The 22,590-nt window shown below is 43.4% G+C and overlaps 1 protein-coding gene across 1 annotated transcript; it reads left to right on the forward strand.

Moving 5' to 3' along the window:
- Positions 1-414: 414 nt before the first annotated feature.
- LOC115479797 (UPF0449 protein C19orf25 homolog) lies at positions 415-11,671 on the forward strand. The gene is made up of 3 exons (XM_030217992.1): positions 415-676; positions 7,444-7,611; positions 10,198-11,671. Exons 2-3 carry the CDS (start codon positions 7,476-7,478, stop codon positions 10,365-10,367), a joined length of 306 nt encoding a protein of 101 aa, XP_030073852.1. The 5' UTR covers positions 415-676; positions 7,444-7,475; the 3' UTR covers positions 10,368-11,671.
- The last annotated feature ends 10,919 nt before the right edge of the window (positions 11,672-22,590 follow it).

A 22,590-nucleotide genomic window follows, 5' to 3' on the forward strand; every position in this document is an offset into this window, starting at 1 on the left:
ATAACCAGCCCCTCCAAATGACACACTGGTTATGATTTATTACAAAACTGCTCTGCCTATGTAAAATTATTCCATTATTATGCGCTGTGTACATCCATATGCTGCACAAGCTGGCATATTTGAAAATATAAGTGAAGATTAAATAAAAATACTACCAACATGGATGCAGTATCTCATAGGTTTGTTGTGGGTGTACTTGAATGACGGCTGTGCGGGGGAGAGGAAACTGAAACTGCCCTAAGTGGCGTCAACTTTTAGACATCATGCCATTCTGTTCTTTCAATCAAACCTCCTTGACCAATGAGCGTTCCTAGCCTTACTATATTCCAAGCCTCATTCTGGTGCTCCAGCAGCTTCCTTCTCAGTGTATTCCGAGCCTCATTCTGGTGCTCCAGTAACGTCTCTGAAGGATGTTTAATAAGAAACCTTCTTGATTGCTTGCTTGCTCGCTTTCAGTGTAATCTAAGCCTCATTCTGGTGCTCTAATAATCTTGTACTGGGATGGCCCCGTACTTTTTGTAGTGGTGATCGTTCCACTTTCATAATATCATGACTGCAGTTTGCCACCTCAGAGGCAGAGTTGGGTGGCTAGAGAATAAGGTGTCAGAATAAACTGCCTCTTCTGTGGGAAGAAAACTGGTGCCGAGAGCTGCTGGCGCCAGACATCTCAAGAAAAGTGAGGAAATATGGATACGTTTCTTGATATATATGTTTGATTTATATATAGGCTTAATCTGCAAAATGCAAGGCTGGATTACAGTAATGGGGACTATAACAATGGTGCTGTTGAATATAGCCTGCTGCGCTTTCTGCAGTAGCTCGCTCAACACCGGCCTTTTTTTCAAGGTGAAACGAGAGAGATTCAGCCAAGGAAGGGAAGCACTAAAGAACCCTTTATTGGGAACAGGAAAGGGAAAGGGGCTGGAATTTGGAGGAATTATTTTTCTGGGTTTAAAAAAAGATTTGGACAAGTTCCTGGAGAAAAGGTCTATAATCTGCTATTGAGACAGACAGGGAAGCATCGCATGGAATGTTGCTATTTGGGTTTCTGCCAGATACTTGTGACCTGGATTGGCCACTGTTGGAAACAGGATACTGGGCTGTTTGTACCATTGGTCTAACCCAGTATAGCTATTCTTATGATATATCCCCTTATTTTTTTTTTAGTAGCTGGGAAGTGGGTTTTTGAGCCTGCCATGTAAGGAGAGTGCATCCAATGCTCTTTTTGGGTTTTGCTGTGAAGCTGTTCTGTAAGCTTGTGAGTAGGGCAGCCTAACCATCAGGCACGGCTAGGCTTTTGCCTAGTACCAAATTGTAAACTTAAATATTTATATCTTTTTTTTTTTTCTTTTGTAGTTTGTATCAGAAATATTTTATAGAAACTCAGCTTTAATCCATTCTTATAGATTTTAAGTAGAGGAGCGTGGTAGCCGTGTATTGCAATAGAAATCAAACAAAATAAAACATGGAAAAGAAAATAAGATGATACCTTTTTTATTGGACATAACTTAATACATTTCTTGATTAGCTTTCAAAGGTTGCCCTTCTTCGTCACATTTGCTTATTTCCGATCTGACGAAGAAGGGCAACCTTTGAAAGCTAATCAAGAAATGTATTAAGTTATGTCCAATAAAAAAGGTATCATCTTATTTTCTTTTCCATGTTTTATTTTGTTTGATTTCTATTGATAAACTTATAGATTTTATAAATGCTTAAATTGCAATACTCATCTTAAAGATGTATTTCAGCCTGGGGTTTTTGTCCAACATAGACTATGTTTCACTTCTCAGTTGTATCAAGGCATACCCCCTTCTTAGAACTTCAAAAAGTCGGGAAGATGTGTGGATTGATTAATGTTGGTGTCGTTCTAAGCAAGGGGTATGCCTTAATACAACTGAAAAGCAAAACTTTAGTCTATGTCGGAGAACCCCCCCCCCCCAACTGAAATATCTTTGAGATGAGTATTGCAATTTAAGAATTTATAAAATCTATAAGAATGAATTAAAGCTGAGTTTTAAAATATTTTGATGCAAACCACAAAAGAAACAAATATATAAATATTTGTTTAAAATTTGATATTAGAAAATATTACCATAAACTGATGAGGAGGTGGGTGTGTAATTCTTGCTGAATTAAGATATGAATCAGTGAGCGACACCGCGGAGGTTTGTGGTATATTTATGATTCATGGGAGATTGAAGTTTTGACGTTTTGAGAGAGCTCCCTAAAAGAATTTAGTGACTTTGAGAGGTATATAGGCTTTTGCCCAGCGCAGCAGGTTTTTGGGGGCAGCAACCAGCAGCTGTAATCAAAGCAAAACAATAGATCTGACTGCTAAACTCAAGGAACCATCAATATGTACTTTTATGTGCAGGAAGAGTGGTCGATTTTTCAAATAGCCTATGTACCTGGGTAAATTGTTTTTAGAAATTGCTCTCATTTGTGTGTGATATATACGTATTGAGGGAGAGCAGATTAGGGACCTGAAAATTAAAGAGAGGGACAGAAGGTTCACCTGGAATATATACTACTCTTGCACTAGCCCCGACTGTGAGAGCCCGTGGAGTTTTGCTGTTTGTGTGTTCAGTCAGGGGGTCAGGGGCTGTGGAATGGTTGTGCTGGGAAGGCTTTTGTCACTTTCCTAGTAATATTTGTTTGCTAGGCACTTTCTTAAAAAAAATCCCAAGATAATTTTTCTTTGTAGCTACTTTAACTGTGGGCAAGGAAGTTCATATCTGTGTTTTCTGAGATGCTGGTGGACACGCAAACTGCTACAGAAGTCACACAAAGCTCCATCCACCGCCTCCTCGCTTGGAGACAGAAGAGCTGCTGAGGCAGAAATGGAACATCAGGACTAGAGAACAACACAGGGACAAAGATTGCCCCCATCCCCACCCCATCCTTGCATGTTCTGTCTCCATTCCTGTCCCATCCCCACAGGCTCTTTCTCCGTTCCCACAGGTTTTGTTTCTGTCCCTGCCCCGTCCCCCCAGGTTCTGTTCTCATCTGCAGAAGCCTTGAATACTTATGATTTTATATTTAAATATTTTTATTAAAGTATTAAAAGGAACAATATGCAGTGCAACTGTTGTTTATAAATCACAAATAGAAAACAATAATAATGAGCAACCATAATAATCCCCCCCATCACCACCCCTCTACCCTTCCAACCCCAACAATAGCTGACTTCTGCTACCCCAAGGAATCCTAATCCACCCTGTTAAATGTCCAGGGGTACAAAACACAACCCGTTTTGTATGTCCTAATGGAGGAGAAATATGTCCTATGAAGCACTGTTAATGATTTTTTAATCTGTGGATGAACAAGTCATCAACAATCTGAGAATTCAGTCTAGCTCTCCTGTCTTCCACAGCCCTTCCTGCAGTAGAAGATGTGAGAAGTTGAGCTGGTAGCAGGAATGTACAGGATTCCCCATACAAATTTTGCTAGTTGTGACCAGCATGTTTGCTTGTTTTCCCAAAAAATCAAAATATCACTGTCTTCATCACTCATAAACAACGGTCCAGTTCATTAACAGGCTTCAAAGTAGAGAATGACACAGGGACAAAGTTTGTCCCCGTCCCCATAGGCTCTTTCCCTGTCCCCATCCCTGCGGTTACCGTGAGTCCCTGTTCCCCTGAAATTCTTTAATAAGGACCTCAAATAGAACCCAGTCATAGGCGCCGACTCCATGGGGGCTGTGGGTGCTCGAGCACCCCCAATATTTCACCCACCAGAAGTTCCCTTCGCCGACCCAGAATTTTAAAAGTCCCTCCCTTCCAGTTCCAGGACCCCTCCCTCCGAATTTTAAAAGTCATCTTACCTCGGGGTTACGGCAGCAGCAGCAGTGAAAAGCGTGCAGGCTCAACGCTTCAGCCTTCCCTTCTCTCTCAGCTCTGGTCCCGCCCTAGGGCTGAAGTGCCGAGCCTGCACGCTTTTCACTGCTGCTGCCGCCGTAATCCCGATGAGGTAAGATGACTTTTAAAATTCGGAGGGAGGGGGGGCCCTGGAACTCGGAGGGAGGTGGGGCCTGGAACTGGCAGGGACTAGAACTAGGAGGGAGGGAGGGAGGGAGCGGGGACGGGGGGAGGGGGGAATGCACCACCTGTTTAAAAAAAAAAATTCAGCACTCCCAATCATTTTGAAAAGTTGGCTCCTATGAACCCAGTGTTTGAAAAAGAGTGCAGGTGCTAAAAACAGAAATATTCCCCCAAATCCTACACACAGTGCAGGCGTCTGCTTAGTATTGATGATGTTAGAGCACTACTGTAGCCAGAGAGCTGGTACCTGTGCCATAATTGGTTCAGCTGCAAACCTATTTCTTATTAATAGTAATTTGGTTAATCAAGTGGCTTCCGGTCAAAAAAACGAAACGCAAAATACAAAGATATCGGAGATTTGTATTTTCCAAACTGGCAGAGAAAGAAAGACTTTCCATTATAATCCTGGGGCAAATAGAAGAAATAGCAGCAACTTATGTTGTATCTCTTCTATTCATGTAGGATCTATCGCACTTCACGCTCTTTCATGCCATACTACCTCCATTGCGGCTGCCAATCTTCCTATCAAAATCAGGTTGCTTAACAACTCCCATTTTCAGCAAAAAGGGCTTTTGATTGCGGATCTCATTTCCAAGCTTGGTCTGTATATTTGCCTCTCAAAAACCTCGCTGAGACCTGGTGTAACCATACCCCTACTTGAAGCACCCCCCCCCCTTGTTTTTTTGATACACAGTCTACCAAATGTATGGGGGGGGGGGGAGGCTTTTTTTTTCTTTTTCTAACTCTGACTCCTTTTGTGTTTCCCATTATCCACTCTGATGCTTGGGTTCTTCACCTTAACTTTCTGCGCTCCATTTTCTTTATTTTATTACAGTTATTTTATTTTTTATATTCTGTACTTCCCACTCCTGATCTACAGTAAGATCTCATGTGATAGCCCCTCTAGAAAGCAAGAATAAGTTACCGAAAGGTAAATCACTGATCCGAGGCAACTTTATGATTATGTGGTCTGAAAGTTCCAGGCCTTGCAGCAAAGTATATGTTGTTTCTATAAAGAAGACTGTATTGTACATTTTAATGTGAGTAGGTGACTTACAACCATGTCATTGCACATATGGAAAAGACTATGTGCAGTTATACCAAGTTTAGAAAATAATGTATTGATATACCTAAACAGAATACAGCGAAATAAAGAAATGAATTTATTATCACTATGATGGTAACTTATTTATGATGTTGGTTTTTTGTTTCAAGACCATTGAGCTATTTTGGGGCTACTGTTTGGGGTGAATTGTGCTAGAAAATGTTTCACCATCTGGCGATGTATTGGGTGCTTACTCTTTATTGGTATTACAGTATTATACACACGTATAAGTCGAAGGCAGTTTTTGGACTAAAAATGGCCAAAAATGTTGTGACCTGTGTATAAGTTGAGGCAGAAAATAGGTCCAACATTGCTCCCTCTCTCTCTCCTCCCCTCCCTCCACTTCCAGGTCAAGTATCGCTTCCCCTCTGTCCTTCCCTCCCATTATCCAGCATCAACATCTTTCTCTTCCTTCCCTCCGTTAGCCTATGGTTTGGCATTTCAATTCTCCCTCTCCCCGTGTACCTTCAAACTTGTTTTCTATAGAGCAGTGACAGTGCAGCGATAAACCTAGACTGCCTGCTCCAGATCACTTCCTCTGACCTGTCCTGCCCCTCTGATTCAGCTGTATCCACATGGGCAGGAAGGTCAAATGGAGCTCTCTAGAGTAGTCACACATAGTTTAGGTGTATCATTGTACTGCCGCTGCTCTATAGAAGACAAATTTGAAGGTAAACAGGGGAGAGGGGATTCAGAAGCAGAACCATGGGCTGCTGGAAGGAGAGATGCTGGATTGTGCCATCAATGAGGATGGGGGGGATTAATTTTATGAGCTGCTTTAGAGAATAACCTATAGATAAAACAGTTTGTTTTTGAAGGCATTTTGGAGTCAAAATTTCTAGATGTGTATACAGTATTACAGGAACTTGATATTGCCCATTCAATGTGAGCATGCTTGTTATACAAGGAGTAGCATATTTTTGTTAATTGCACGTTATTCCTAGGGTCCTTGGGTTCTGGTGGGTTCTGGGGCTGTAGTTTGTCCTTGACACACACTGAGACTTCTAAAGGGCACAGCTAAGAAGAAAACGTGCCATAATCCAGGACTGTGGGTATTCACAGAACATTTTTATCTACAGTTTGTAGAGTTCAGTAGTCTAATGGGTGACATTCTGCTGTGCACTAACCTGGAGAGAGACCTCAACAACGAGTTGTGACAAGGTGATGAAAAGAGCCAGGAATATGCATCCCCACTTTGAGAGGTATAACCAGCAGAAAACAGAGAGGTGATAATGCATCTGTACAGTTCATTGATATGACGGAAGTCTATAAGATACTGAGTGAAGTGGAAATGGTAAATGTGAATCACTCGTTTACTCTTTCCAAAAATACAAGGACTAGGGGCACGCAATGAAACTACTAAGTATTAAATTTAGAACAAAGTGGAGAAAATATTTCTTCACTCAGCATGTAATTAAACTCTGGAATTTGTTGCCAGAGAATGTGGTAAAGCAGTTAGCTTTGCAGGGTTTAAAATTTTGGATAATTTTCTAAAATAAAAATCCATAAACCATTATTAAGATGGACTTGGGGAAAATCCACTACCCTTTTCTAGGATAAGCAGCATAAAATCTGTTTTACTCTTTTGTTATATTGCCAGGTACTTGTGACCTGGATTGGCCACTGTTAAAAACAGGATACTGGGCTTGATGGACCTTTGATCTGTCCCAGTATGGCAACTCTTATGTTCTCACCTGGAATACTGTGTTCACTTGTGGATGCTATATCTGATTGAGGATACAAGGTGTGGTGAAGTCTTCCAACTCTACAGAGATATTATCCCCTCCTTTTTTGTTCTGCCAAATATGCCTCTTTCAATGCACCCTGACATCCTTTTGGCTCTGGTCATTGCTCTGTTGTAAGAATGTGGGTAAAACCAGAGGTTCTGTGGTATTGCACCAAGAATAAGTTTGAAAGTACACAGGGGAGAGGGGAAGCGATACTGGACCTGGAAGTGGAGGGGAGGGAGAGAGAGGGAGCAATGTTGGACCTATTTTCTGCCTCAACTTATACACAGGTCACAACATTTTTGGCCATTTAACAATAAAGAGTAGGCATGCAATACGTCGCTAGATGGTGAAACATTTTCTTATTTGACTAGATGGGCTGTGCAGTCCTTATCTGAAGATAGCATAGTCTTCAGCTATATTTATGTAAGAACTCATGTCAGATGATGATCAGGTGGATTCCAGGGGCTCACAAACCTCAGGGAAGAACTCGCCCTTCACTTCTCTGCTTGAGTTCTACAGATAAATGAGCAGTCACTCTCATCGCTTATCTTTTACTTTCTTGCATTAGGACCTGCACACCACCCATGAAGTGATGAAAGAATGACCTCTAAAATAAAAAAGCGTGTGGTTCTGCCAACTCGACCAGCACCCCCTAGCATTGAACAGATCCTGGAAGATGTGCAGAATGCTCCTGCCTCTGACCCTGTGTTTGTGTTAGGAGGAGAGACCAGTGAAGGTAATAGCTATGACCTTTTCATAAAAGAATGACACTGGGACGAGGACCCGCATTAACAGCGGGGACGGGGCAGAGTCAGAGCCTTCGGAGTGGGGATGGGGACAGAGCCCACGGGGGTGCAAGGACAAGCTTTGTCCCTGTGTCATTCTCTACTTTGAAGGCTGTTAATGAATTGTACAGTTATATATGTTCAAGTGATGCAGATGACAGTGTTTTGATTTTTTGGGAAAACAAGCAAAAGTACTGGCTGCAACTGGCAAAATTTGCACGAGGGATCCTGTGCATTCCTGCTACCAGCAAATCTTCTGAGAAGGCATTTTCTGTTGCAGGAAGGACTGTGGAAGACAAGAGAACTACACTGAATCCTGAGGTTGTTGATGACGACTTATTTATCCACAGATTAAAAAATCATACCCGTGCTTTGTAGGGCATATTTCTCCGCTGCTAGGGCATACAGAGCGGGTTGTATTTTGTACCCCTGGACATTTTAACAAGGTGGATTAAGGTTCCTTGGGGTAGTAGAAGTCAGCTATTGTTGGGGTTGGAAGGGTAGAGGTTGGTGAGGGGGTGTTATTATAGTTGCTTGTTGTTGTTATTATTGTCTTCTCTTTGTGATTTATAAACAACAGTTGCACAGAATATTGTTCCTTTTTATACCCGAGGTAGCATGGCTTTACTAGAGGCAGGTTATTGATTTCTTTGACTGGGTGACCAAACAGTTGGATGTGGGAGTGGTGCAAGATGTGATGTACTTGGATTTTAGCAAAGCCTTTGACATGGTTCCACACAGGCAGCTGATAAATAAACTGACTGCCCTCGGTATGGGACTTAAAGTGACTGTGTTAAAAACTGGTTAAAGCAAGACAGAGGGTAGTGGTAAATGGAGCTTGCTCTGAGGAAAGGGAGTTTATCAGTGGTGTATCGCAGGGGTTGGTCTTCGGGTTGACTCTTTTTAACACCTTTGTGAGCGATATTGCGGAAGGGCTGTCTGGTAAGGTTTGTCTCTTTGCAGATGATACCAAACCATGTAATAGGGTGGATACCCCTGAGGGTGTGGCTAGCATGAGGAAGGATCTAGCGAAGCTTGAAAAATGGTCCAATAATTGGCAACTAATATTTAATGCTAAGAAATGCAGGGTCATGCACTTGGGTTATAAGAATCTAAGGGAACGGGTGAAATGTTTGTGTTTGAAAGAAGAGTGGGATTTGGGGGTGATTGTGTCTGATGACCTTAAGGTCTCCAAACAGTCAAGGCGACAGTCAAAACCTGAAGGATGGTTGGCTGCATAAGGAGAGAGATGACCAGCAGGAAAAAAAAGAGGTGATAGTGCCCTTGTATAAGTCTCTGGTGAGGCCCCATTTAGAGTACTGTGTGCTATTCTAAGGACTGTAGCTACAGAAAGATATACACAGGATGGAGTCAGTCCAGAGGGCGGCTACAAAATTGATAAGCGGCCTCGGCCATAAAACATATAGGGACAGGCTTATGAACCTCAACATGCATATGCTGGAAGAAAGGGGGATATGATAGAGATGTTTAAATACCTCAGTGGCATTAATATGCAGGATGTGAGCTTTTTCAAAAGAAGGGGGGGTGTGGTAGCCGTGTCAGTCCACTCTTAAAGGTTATCAATGGAAATCAAACAAATAAAACATGGAAAAGAAAATAAGATGATACCTTTTTATTGGACATAACTTTATACACTTCTTGACTAGCTTTCGAAGGTTGCCCTTCTTCCTCAGATCGGAAATAAGCAACCTCATTTGCTTATTTCCGATCTGAGGAAGAAGGGCAACCTTCGAAAGCTAATCAAGACGTGTATTAAGTTATGTCCAATAAAAAGGTATCATCTTATTTTCTTTTCCATGTTTTATTTTGTTTGATTTCTATTGATAACCTTCAAAAGAAGGAAAACTCTGGAATGAGAGGGCATAGGATGAAGTTAAGACGAAATAGGCTGAGGAGGAATCTAAGAAAATACTTACTCACGGAATGGGTAGTTGATGCGTGGAATGGCCTCCTGGTGGAGGTCATGGAGATGAGGACTGTGTCAGAATTTAAGAAAGCGTGAAACAGGCATGTGGGATCCCTTAGGAAAGGAAGAGTTAGTGGTTACTGAGGATGGGCCTTTTGGCCCTTATGTGCCGTCATGTTTCTTTGTTAATAAAAAGATTTAAATAATACATTATAAGTGTTTGAGGCATCAGCAGATGACGGCAGGGCGGGGACAGAGACAAACTTTGTCCCCATGTCATTCTCTATTTTCCACTATAAGAAACAGTCAATTCAGACCTATTTGCCAGGGGTTATGGGTTAAAAAGCCTGTCTTATGTCGATATCACTGCAAACTGTATATTTGTTTTACTCTACAAATATTTGTTATTTGTAACTTCAGTTATAAATTGCTGAGAAAATATATTTGCATTGTTTTTCCTTTCACTTTTTGATTGTAATCCAGCTGAGCTGAATCTTCAAGCAGATTGGACTTGGAGGTGACTCTGAAATCCTTCTGTCCCAGGAATTCTCATTGCAGTAAGGTTGGATTTTTGATTTATTTGACTGTCCTCTCTCTTTACCTTCTTCAGAGACCTGGGACGACCGTGAAAGGCAGTACCGTCAGAGTCATTCCTACGTGGAGCTGAACCACAGGTTACAGGAGGCCTGTAGTCTCATGAAGATAAAATGCAAAGAAATGCAGCAAACAGGGGCGATGCTGGATGACAAGATCCTAGAAATGAAGGAAAAAACCTTATAATGCTCAGAGAAAGGGAGAAAACCACTTCCTTTAGAATCTGGAGAACAACTAGAATCTTACATTTTCCCTTCAGAGTCAACATTGTTGTATGACATTTTTATTCATTTAAAAATTCCTCTAAGAAACCTTCAACTGGTAACATTGATGTTATTTAGCTCAAATACCAGACCTGCCTATGTACCAACATATAGGAGTGTCTTCTCAGGCACTTTATGGAGTATATATGACTGAGCAGGTAAAAGTGAGACACCTGATTTAACTCAGGAACGTAACTCCATTGTAATGGGCTATCAGAACCGATGAGGTGGTGGTCTTGTCTGCCAAATTTGTACTGGGAGTTCTGTTTCTCATTGGGGGTCCGAGATTTCTTGTAGTCAAAACACTGTGGGGTCCTTTTACCAAGGTACACTAATGGATTTAGCGCATACTAATGATTAGTGTGTGCTAAATCCCATTTGGCCCACAGGAATATAATGCTGCATGGTATTTAACGTGCAATAATTGTTAACGTGCTAATTCCATTAGAGTGCCTTCGTAAAAGGACCCCTGTATGACTGTTCTCTTGGGCATTGCGAGTGCAAAGTTATTTTTTTTCCCAGCCGCATGGAGCACTGCCAGATATGAGTCATCTTAGAGGCAGTTGGTGTTGTCCAGGCTAACAGAGCGTGTCTTAATTCTGCCCCTCGTGGAGCCTGATGGGGTTTAGACCCCACGCTCTGAGGGTAGCTGGTGATCGTGTTGAACCAGGATCATCAAGAGCAATGCTAATCCATCTGTTGTGTTGCCATGACCGCTGCAAAATAAAGTTATGACCCCCCCTCCCCCCAGGTGCAGGATAATGCATCTATGGAGAGCCCGGGTTGTGAACACAAATGCAGGTTTTGTGAACTGTGAGAAGCTGTGGTCTAGAGTTTATCCCCATGCATGTGAACTATGGATATAATGCTAGATTAATGGCTGTTCAGCAAATGTCTCTGAGAGAAGTAAACCTCAAAAAGTGACAGATGAGAAGGCACCATAGAAATGTTCACTGACCAGGACAGAGTATTACTGGAGTATTGGGGGGGGGGGGGGGGGGTTCTCTGGTTTTTATCCCAGGATGAGAGGCCTTTTATGACTCTGTGTGGAAGTAATTTTGTGACCAAAGGAACATACATAAAACTTGCTTTTCATTGGCCCTGGCACGGGTGTCTGAATTCTGTGAGGAAAATCTTTGTATTGTGGTTGTGAGATTCATGCCACAGTACCAGCTGATCTGGCATTTTCTGGCTCCTTTCCCTAATAAATACAATCTCTCAACCTAGTGTTCTGCCTTCTTGTTTTGTTCTTAAACTTTAGTCTTTTTGGAAACTTTTATGTTGTTGCTTTTGCTGTAGTTAAAAAAAAAATCAAATTAAGTACAATCTCGCTTTGCCAAAATGCCTGTGCCTCTGGCCCTATGGTTTTCTGTACGTTTTACGTCTATCTCTGTCCTAGTGTGGTGTCTCTCTCAGCAATGTTTACTTTCAGCAGACTTTAAAATAGAGCATAAATTATTGACTAGAATTATAATATTACAGAAGCTATAAATGGCAGATAGACTGTTGAAAGTAGAAATACAAGCACTATATCACTTTGCTGTCTCTTGTTCTCTCTTCACTATTTGTGTAGTGTGTTTTATTTCCTCAGTCTGTTACTGTGCAGCTTCTCATTTTGTGTGTGTTGCCTATTTTTTTTCAGTCGTGGTAGTGTTACTTTCTTTTCCTCTCGTGGGGTATGTTGCTTGCAAGAAGGAACATTCCTTAACCTGCACTTTCCTAACTGCAAAGGTCTGAAATACAAACTAATGCATGCGTCAAACTTTACCTACTTGAGCGCACAGTTATGGAACACATTGCCGAGCAACTTAAAAACGACCTACGAACTAACGGACTTCCACAAGCTACTGAAGACCCATCTCTTTAACATGGCATACCACAAAAATCAACCAATGTGAATATACACAACTCCCCCACATATAGTCAGAACTGTTTTACAATATATGCTTGTTATATTACTACCATGTCCTATCACTATCATGTTACCAAAAATCCTGCTGTAATACTAATTATCTATTTTCTAATATACTTCCATTATTCACGATGTATTGTAAGCCACATTGAGCCTGCAAAGAGGTGGGAAAATGTGGGATACAAATGCAATAAATAAATAAAATAAACAGCAAGCTGAGATGCAGAATAGAGAGCTGCATGGGAATAGGTATTGTGAGAATCCTGCAGAAACCGCAGGATTCCTGTGGAGATGGAAGAAGTTGCTGTGGGATTTCAGCAGGAGTGTAGTCAAAATCTCTGGTGACTCCAGAATGAGGCTTGGAATGCACCGAGAAAGGTAATTTGAAGCACCAGAATGAGGCATGAAATGTATGGAGAGAGGTGGTTGGAGTGCCAGAATGAGGTTTAGAATGCCCAGAGAGGCAACTGGAACACCAGCCTAAGGCTTGGAACACTCATTGGTTGAATAATGAATACCATACAGAAACTACGGGAAGCTGTTGGGGTTCAGGGGAAACAGGGCTGCGAGTAGGTAAATAATAGCATCGACACCTGCAGGTACAGTTGGAGATGAAGGAGATAATTGTGGGATGGAATACATCTTAGAGGTATGGGTTAGATTCCATTGGGGATGGGTGAAATTTCTGTCCCCGTTCAACTCTAGTGTGGAATCTCGGAATCATGACACATGATTGACAGGGCTGGCTTAACTTATGGACCAAGTGCCCTCAGTATATCCACAATAAAATATACATGAAAGAGATTTGCGTATAATGGAGGTAGTATATGCAAATCAATTTCATGCATATTCATTGTAGATATCCTGAAAACCTGATTGACAATGAGCTACTCCAGGACCAACTTGGGAAGCACTGCTGTACACAGAGACAAACTCTCTAAACCAGAGCTTCCCAAATTGGGGGTTGGGACCCAAACTAGGGTCACAAAACCAACAGTTGGGGTCACGATCTGAATGGGCTTTCCAGAGAGGTATCATTCTGCAGCTCTGTAGGGGGCCGGGTTCACAGCCACAAAAAGATTGCTGAGCACTGCTCTAGCCCAGTGGTTTCAGCCCAGTCCTTGGGGACCACCTAGCCAGTCAGGTTTTCAAGATATCCACAATGAATATGTATATGAGAGATTTGCATTCACTGCCGCCTTAGTATGCAAATCTCTGTCATGCACATTCATTGTGAAAACCTCAAACCACTGGAAAAATTACCCTGTTTCACCTTCTTTCAGAATTATTAGAATGGCCACATTTCAGCTTGCCATCTTTAGTGTAGTTGGACCCACACCTTGGAATGCACTACATTTATACATTAGGCTTTTATATGTTTACACACTTTAAAAGTAATCTAAAAACATACAGTTTTAATAGTTATTTCACTCTTAAGATCTTCCCTATTTAACACTTTATAGTTGTATAGAAATGATAGGGGTCAAATGGGACCAGGGAGAGCTTGAAATATTGAACTCAGATTTTCTATTGGCACAGTACAGTCCCGATTCTCTGACCTTCGCTAATCCAGCATATCCCACAGCCCACCACCCCCCGTGATGTCATCGCATTGCCCTTAAGTGCGCAGGTTCTCTTCCTGTTTTCTGGCTTCACACACTGCTGGTTAGTGTTATCCTATGCCTGTTCTTTAGTATGTTTCCCATGCATTTTTTAAAGGGGTTACTATTGTTTTCCTTATTCGACAACGGCTAGGTCGCATTTATGTTGGATAATCGAGACACTACTATATCTTCAATGAGATGTAACTTTTTAAAATTCTTTACATTTCCAACAATGTGTAAACTGTTGAGGACGTTACCTTTCAATGGTACATCAAATAATAAATGAACTTGACATATCCTGATGAAGGGGATGAAGAAAGCGTTATCTCTCTTCACACCTTTCTTCTGTGTCAGATACTTCTTGGTGTTTCCTGAGGTTATAAATTATTAGTCCAGTTGAGGCCTATGCTTAGTACTTGCCCTTATGGTCTTTTTTATTCAAGGTTGGAAATGCTGCTGTCCACTTCATTTAGTGGTGGCATTTAGTATCTTTATTTTATAAAACTTCATTTCATGTAGATGAGAAAGTTGCTTTCATATCATGAACAGGTCAGATACGTTCTATTTATTACATAAAGTCCACATTTTCACACCCTTACTTCCTGACCCTCTCTACCCATGAGGGCTCTAACTGACACTATTGCAACAGGTTCTTCATTTACACAGTGACTTTTTGAACCAAAGGGAGACTTAAAAGCCAGAGCCTTATTGAGAAGAAACAGGAAATTGTAATTATCATACCCAATTCAGATTTACATGTTTGTTTTGTATTTAGGTTATAGGTTATTATTAAGAGGAATGAAATTCAGAATTAACTAATATTTGCACAAAACATCTTCCTGTCAGTGATAGATGTTTTGGAGCCCCTATCTGTTATCAACTGTCTGACTTCTAAATCAAGTGATGAATATTGGCAGCCTATAGCTGTGAAAATTAGCTTTACATTATCTGCACTTTGGGATCCTGCTGACCTGGATTGGCCACTGTCTGAAACAAGATATTCAGCTCCATGGACCTATCGTATTACCCAGCTTGGCTCCCAGGTGGATGTGAACAGGAAGTAGTCCTGGAGATAGTGCAATGGGAAGGTCTTTAGTGATTGAGGCTTTTACAAAGCTGCGGTAAAAAGTGGCCCGTGGGCCAGGGAAAAGGCCTTTTGTTTTTAATGGGCCAAGAACTGGGCGTACGCAACAATTAAAACTACTGTAGTGTGTCTATTTACAGCCTGAGCCCTTACCACTAGCCACATGGCTAGCGCATTAGCCCTTACCACTAGCCACAGTGGTAAGGGCTAATGCGCTAGCCATGTGGTAACCATGCAGTGCGCCAGCATGGCTGATTACCAACGGGAACGCCCCCGCGATAGAAAATAGAAAAATATTTTCTACCGTGGGATTTGGTGCACGCCAAACTCGGAATTATCGCTGGGCATGTGCGCTATCCCATTGGTATTGCCGATTTGGCACGCGCTACCAGTGCGTTAGCCCTCCCACAGTTTTGTAAAAGGGCCCCTTAGTTCTTGTTACTTACTATGAGGGTACGATAAGAAATACAAGATGTCAGCGCTTGTCCAGTCCACAACTACCAATGTTGCCCCATATTAGAAAGCAGCATGGGGCAATCATTGTGTTTGCCTGGCTGACAGTCTCTGTTGCAAGTTCAACTGACCAATATGCAGTGGACTGCAGAGAAACTTTGCATATTAAGAAGTACACAAATAAGAAAGCACCTAGAAATGTAAAGGTCAAAATTTATAACATAAATTGGGATTCCAAAACTGCATGTCTGGCTTATCTCTCAGCAAACATGAATGCAGCGCTACTCATACAATAAGAGAGATTGCTGATATCACATGTGCGCATGTCACAGGTGACGTTGTGATACTGCCCAGGGGCATCGGGGGATTTCATTCAGGCCTTTTCTCAAAGGACCCAGAGTTTTTTGTAATAAAAGTAAAAGACATCAATGAAATGTTGCTTAGAAAAGGAAGCGTGCTTCAGTGTTCTGAATGGAAATGGTTCTCTGGAAATGATCACGTCTCAGCTCTCACCAGTGCAGTCAAAGGAGATATCTGGGACCCATGCAGGAACACTGGTTTCCAGGAAAGTGCGGTGAGGGGCAGTACTGTTTGTCCTTGAAAAGCTGATGAAATTAAACATTAAAGTTACAAATAGGGTCTTCCATAGTACCAGGTAGGTAAGCTCCTGACCTTGAAGGATAATGCAAAAATGTTTTTTTTGTATGCCTCATGTTCCCTTCATTGCATTTCATGTTCTTTTAAAAATCGGCCAATTTCAGGGCAGGGAATGAGATACTGGGATCTGAAACGCCATCTAATTTCATCCTGCGTCCTGATCTAATTCTTGAGCGATGAGTTATAGAGAAATTTCTTATTGTGCTATTGTTTCTTAAATCCTAAATTGAAGAAGCTAAGGTGGAAATGTGCACATGAAAATATGTAAAGCTTGTAAGGATTGTCATAACAGTTCCCAGCACAACACAGACCATTCCCACCATCACCCTTGAAACATAGACTATGTCAAGTGCCCAAAAGAATGGGTTTCCCATTCCCACTGTCGGTCTCCCAGTAATACATAGATCATTCCTAGTGTCACATTCTGTCTCTAGTAACATAGAGACGTATTTTCAAAGCACTTAGACTTACAAAGTTACATGGAGGAGCATTTTCAATATGATGTCTAAATCCAACTTTGGACATTTTGCTCAAAATGTCCAAAAATCAAGTAGTGAAAATGACCATCTTCAAACCAGAAAAAATGTTTATCTTTTTTTTTCTTTGAAAATGACCATTTCCCACATGTTGTTGTGCTTAGTACGTGGATCTTTTTGAGCCATTAAAAAAAAATGTCCAAATGAAAAACACACAAAATCAAGCCATTAGGACATAGGAGGAGTCAGCTTTCCTTTTAGACTAACCACACAGATATCCCAGCAAAACAGTGGGGCACTGTAGTGGACTTCACATAAAAGATTATAGGTATGCATCTCACCATTAACCCCTTATAATGTATGGTGAGCCATTAAAAACCCAAGAAATGAGAGGAAGTGACGTCACCACTGGCAATGGCGGTCTAGCTTCTCAGCTCCCGCTCCCCGCCGCGATAAAACAGCTTTAAGTGACCACCATCAGCCATTTTCGCCGCTTTTGAGTACTCCCGATTGGCAATACCCACCAGCCGGTATGAGTAAGGCGCATTCGGCGCGGAACAAGGACTCGGAGAAGTCGGCAGGCGGCGGGCCGAGTAAGACCCCGAAGCGCCATGAGGCAATGGCACAGGCCTCGCCTTCTGACTCCGACTCAGCCTTATCGCTGGCGGAAACGCGGAGACCCCCCGCAAAAAAGGGCGTCTCGGGCGAACTCAAACAGATTCTGTCCGGTATCCAAGAGGACATCCAAAAATCAAAGGAGGAGATATTAGAAAAGATGGAGGTGCTAAGCGCAGATCTCCGCGAGCTGGGGGGACGAATGGAAGAAGCGGAACTTAGGCTGGACGAGCATTCGGAGTCCCTAACTGCTCATGATGCACACATACAGGAATTGGACCAAAAAGCGAAAGACTTGGCTTATAAACTGGACGACTTAGAAAACCGGGGCAGGAGGAATAATCTCCGGCTCCGCGGGGTTCCAGAGGGTGGTGAGACGGAAGACGTCCCACTAATAGTGCAAACTATATGTGCAAACCTGATGGGGTCCGAGGTAGCGGCAGAGAAGATTGACTTGGACAGAGCACATAGAGCCCTGGGCCCGCGTCAGGAGACGAGAGCGCGAGACATCATCGTGCGATTTCATAAGTATGAAATAAAAGAACAAATTCTTGCCTGTGCTCGGAAGAAACAGGATTTGGAGTATGAAGGAGCCAAGATAACAGTATACCAAGATCTTTCTCAGTTCACGCTGCAGCAGAGGCGACTCATGAAGCCGGCCCTGGATGTCCTAATCAAAGAGAAGCTTATCTACCGGTGGGGCTTCCCTTTTTCGCTGAACTTCACGATTAAGGGGACCAGATATAGGGTTTGCTCCCTAACCGAAGCTTGGGCGTCTTTGTATGCAGTGGGACTGGTGAGCTCGAAGGCGCCTCTGGGAGAGCTGGCACCTACGACGAAAGCAAAGCTACAAAAATGGCAGCGGGTTCCCGCATCCAACAAGCGCAGCAACCCGAGGCGGAGAGCGACGATGGAGGGAACCTGAATGCTGATACGCTGGCCTAATCGGGGCCTGTCACCTGAGTTCCTTGCGTCTGTGGATGATGAAGAACAGATGGACGCATATGTGGTACCAGGGGGACATTGCTCATAGAGTCTCCCAACCTGCTTTGTTCTGAGTTTACTCTGAAGTATCATGGTTATTGGGGGGTCTGTATGTATATATATACATTTTATTCATTTTCCTTTCTTCTCATCTCCTCCTCTTCTTTTCCTTTAGTGGGAGGAGGGATGGTCTCAACAGTGAGACGCCTAATAGGAGTGAGGTTTTGTATTAGTACTGGGAGAGGGGTAATTCATGGAGAGTTGTGGCATGTATATAAGTTACAGTTTTTTTTTTTCTGCTCTGTTTAAATGGGACTAGACATCTGATGGTAACATGGCAACAATTAAAGGGGGGGGGGCGGGAGGGAATTGGATCGGCCTGAAACACAGTGGGTTACTTTCTCACATCCCACTCGGGGGGCATGTACCTTCGGGTTGGTGACTGGAGAAGGGGGAAGGGGGGGTTAGATACTGGGTTTAAGGGGAGGGAAGGGGAGGGGGGGCTCGGACTGGCACAATGTAGGAGGAGGGAGGTGAAAGTGAGGATAGTGGGTCGGTATGCTCCGCTCGTTCTGCTTGGTTTTATGTTTTAGTTATGAGTATAAATCTTAAGATCTTATCTTACAATGTAAAAGGATTGAATATGCCGCAAAAAAGGCAGAAATTATTTAAAGAGCTCCAGCAGCTGGGGGCTCATATAGTTCTGTTGCAGGAGACGCACCTCCGCCGGAAGCACGAAAGACTCCTCTCCCATCCTAAATACCCCAGGTCCTTTTTTGCCTCCTCTAACGAAGGATCCAAAAAACGTGGGGTGGCGGTGTTATTTCATGAGTCAGTACAGGCCCAAATAGTAAAGGTCAAACGGGATCCAGGCGGGCGGTTTCTGTTCTTGCACATAACACTAGATCACATGGACATAACACTAGCCTGTATATACGCCCCGAATGATCACCAGCAGGCTTTCTACACTAAAACAAGGAATCTTTTAGCTACATTTGCACAAGGATCTATAATACTGGGAGGCGACTTCAACGGAGTAATGGATCCGGTTTTAGACCGGTCTGGGACGGGGCAGACTGTAGGCACTCGGGATGCCTTAGCGTTGGGATCAATGGCCACCTCTCTGGGGACTCTGGATGTGTGGCGATTGAGTCACGCGCAAATGAGAGATTATACATATTACTCAGCAGTGCATGCATCATACTCACGTATTGATTATATTTTTCTCGATGTAGCTCTATCAGAGCAGGGGCCCAGCGCAGGTATTGGCAGTGCGACCCTGTCTGACCATGCCCCGGTTTGGGTCGTACTGCCAACAATCAAGGCAGAGATTAAAGACAAAAGATGGGCACTTAATGCCAGTGTGTTACAAGAGAGTGAGGTGGTGGAGGGCTGTAAAAAAGTGCTGAAAGAGTATCTGGAGATCAATAAGACATCGGGGCCACCCCTTAGCACTGTGTGGGACGCCATGAAGGCAGTGTCGAGAGGCTACTTTTTACAGTTGGCTAGTAGGAGGGCTAGGATTCGCAGAAAACAAGTGGCTCAATGCTTAGATAGGATCAAGAGTTTAGAAGCTCAGCACAAGGCTGGCGGCTCTCCGACCACATTGGAGGAGCTGCGAAACCAGCGTCTTCAGCTGGACTCTATTTACTCTGAACACTTAAGCCAATTACAATCCCGATCGAAGGTTTATTCCTATGAATTTTCTAACAAAGCGGGACGCCTGCTGGCCCTGAGGCTACGTAGGAAAAAGGCGGAAAGGGCGGTAACACATATCCGGGAGAGAGGAGGGGACATGCTGAATACATCGGAAGCTATTAGAAGGCGGTTCGGTGACTTCTACAAGGAGTTATATGCCCGAGAAATAAACCCCCCTGCTGACTCTATCGCAGATTACATAGCTGAGACTGATTTAGCCTCTTTGACAGGCCAGCAACGAGCCACTCTGGATGAGCCGGTCACCCCGCTTGAAATACACAAAGCTATTCAGCATTTACCATCTGGTAAGTCCTCGGGGCTGGATGGACTACCTAATGAGTTTTATAAGCAATTTGCTTCTGATCTGGCCCCACTTCTGGCTGACATGTTCAACCAAATAGGACGGGGGGAGTCTCTACCAGCCTCCATGTTAGAAGCATGGATAGCAGTATTGCCAAAACCAGACAAGGACCTAGCGGACTGTGGGTCTTATCGTCCTATATCGGTTCTAAACGCAGACGTCAAAATTTTAGCCAAAGTCTTAGCTAATAGACTAGCCCCTATACTCCCAGCGATTATTCACCCAGATCAAGTGGGTTTCGTTTCCTATAGGAAAGCAATGGATAACACGAGGAGAGTAGTAGATTTAATGTATTTGGCAAAAAAAATGCGAAAGCCTATGTGTCTCCTTAGTCTAGACGCTGAAAAGGCCTTCGACAGGGTGCATTGGCCATTCATGTACAAAGTGATGGAGACCTTTGGGATAGGACCCCAATTCTGTAGGTGGATTCAAGCATTCTACACCTCACCTAAAGCATGTATCAGCTTGAATGGGGGCTACTCTGAACTCTTCCCTCTGCACAGGGGCACTAGGCAGGGATGCCCTCTCTCCCCGATGTTGTTTGCAATGGTTATGGAACCTTTTGCGTCTAGGGTTAGATCCAACCCGGGGATCACTGGCATTACAATAGCGGGGAGAGCACATAAACTGGCCCTCTTCGCAGATGACGTGTTATTGTTCATTACTCGCCCTCTAACATCTTTCCCTGAGCTTTTGCAGGACATTGAACAATACTCAGCACTCTCAGGATTTAGAGTAAATATGTCCAAATCTGAAGCCCTAAACGTGACCCTCGATGCGGAACTGGTGGAAACTCTAAAATCGACGTATGCTTTTCGGTGGGCTAGTGGGAGTATTCGCTACCTGGGGGTGAACATTACTGCTAGGCTCTCTGATCTTTTCACAGCAAATTATAAAGGCCTGGGCCGTGTCCTCACTGCAGATATGGAGAGATGGGGAGACATTGCACTCTCCTGGTTGGGCCGTATTGCCGCAGTTAAGCTAAACATCCTACCACGTTTATTGTACCTGTTCCAGGCTCTTCCGGTCCCTTGCCTCGTAAATTTCTTGCTGCACTGCAAGATCGTATTGTGCGCTTTATTTGGGCTGGCAAACGTCCGCGGCTAGCACGAACTTTCTTGTACCAGGATAGGAGGAGGGGAGGGCTGGGGGTCCCCAACCTGGGTTGGTACTACAGAGCAGCTCAGGCACGTGCGGCTGTGGAATGGTTCCAGGACTACCCTGATCGGCAATGGGTGGGCCTGGAGCAGTTCACATTGGGCACAAGGCCGTTGGGGGCACTAATGTGGCTACCAAAGTCCCTTAGGTCATTGGAGGAGGGTTTGTGCCCCTCCATATACGTTACTCTGTCTAACTGGGATAGTCTTTTTCCGCATCGTCAATGCTTACTGTCGCGCTTATCCCCCATAGCATATAACCCCTTATTTTTTCCGGGGACAGAGAGAGGCATATTCACTAGATGGTATGAAGGAGGGCTGAGAACCTGGGGGCAACTACTGGCGGGAGAGTCCCTTTTGTCTTATACAGAAATTCAACAACAGTTTCCAACAGTGGTGACTGATAAGTATGCATTTCTCCAGCTTTCGCATTTCCTTAAGACGAAAGCAATTCAGGAAGTAATACACAGACAGCAATTAACTCTTGAGCAAATATGTGAGGGACAGGCTATGACCACAGGGCTGATATCTCGTCTACATCATATTATTACTCAACAAACACCTTGTTATACACTTCACAGGAAGGGTTGGCAGAGGGAACTGGGGATTGAACTGGAGGATACGGTATGGGAGAGGATGGAACGAGCGGCGGCCGGGGTGTCGTCTCATGTCCCGTTCAAAGAAAATGCCATTAAAGTTCTATTTAGGTGGTATATGACACCAGAGCGTTTACAACGAATTTATCCCACAATGTCTGGGCAGTGCTGGAGGGGATGTGGTGTGAAGGGATCCATGGGACATATTTGGTGGAAATGTAGGAAAATCAAAGCTTACTGGAAAGCAGTCCGTAGCAGACTGCAGGTATGGCTGGGAACTCAGATTCCATGGAATCCCACCATATTTCTGTTTTCAACAAAAGCAGCGGGCCTCACACCTACTCAACAGACTTTGGTGCGCTATGCCACCTGTGCAGCTCGGATAGTTATAGCGGCTTGTTGGAAACAGAATACGATTCCGCCATTAACTAGGTGGCTTCGAAAATTGGGATATGTCTGTGAGATGGAACGGCTCATAGCTGAGCGGAGTAACCGTACAAATAGATGGCACACGATTTGGGACCCCTTTCTCCTTCATACATAATTTTG

This window comes from Microcaecilia unicolor, chromosome 11, assembly GCF_901765095.1.
Source record: "Microcaecilia unicolor chromosome 11, aMicUni1.1, whole genome shotgun sequence".
Classification (NCBI taxonomy): Eukaryota; Metazoa; Chordata; class Amphibia; order Gymnophiona; family Siphonopidae; genus Microcaecilia; species Microcaecilia unicolor.

What these genes read in the sequence shown, in the direction of transcription:
- LOC115479797 (XM_030217992.1), top strand. Translation starts at nt 7,476, where the DNA reads ATGACCTCTAAAATAAAAAAGCGTGTGGTTCTGCCAACTCGACCAGCA. An exon ending in AGGAGGAGAGACCAGTGAAG is followed by an intron (nt 7,612 to 10,197) that starts GTAATAGCTATG and finishes TACCTTCTTCAG; the next exon opens with AGACCTGGGACGACCGTGAA.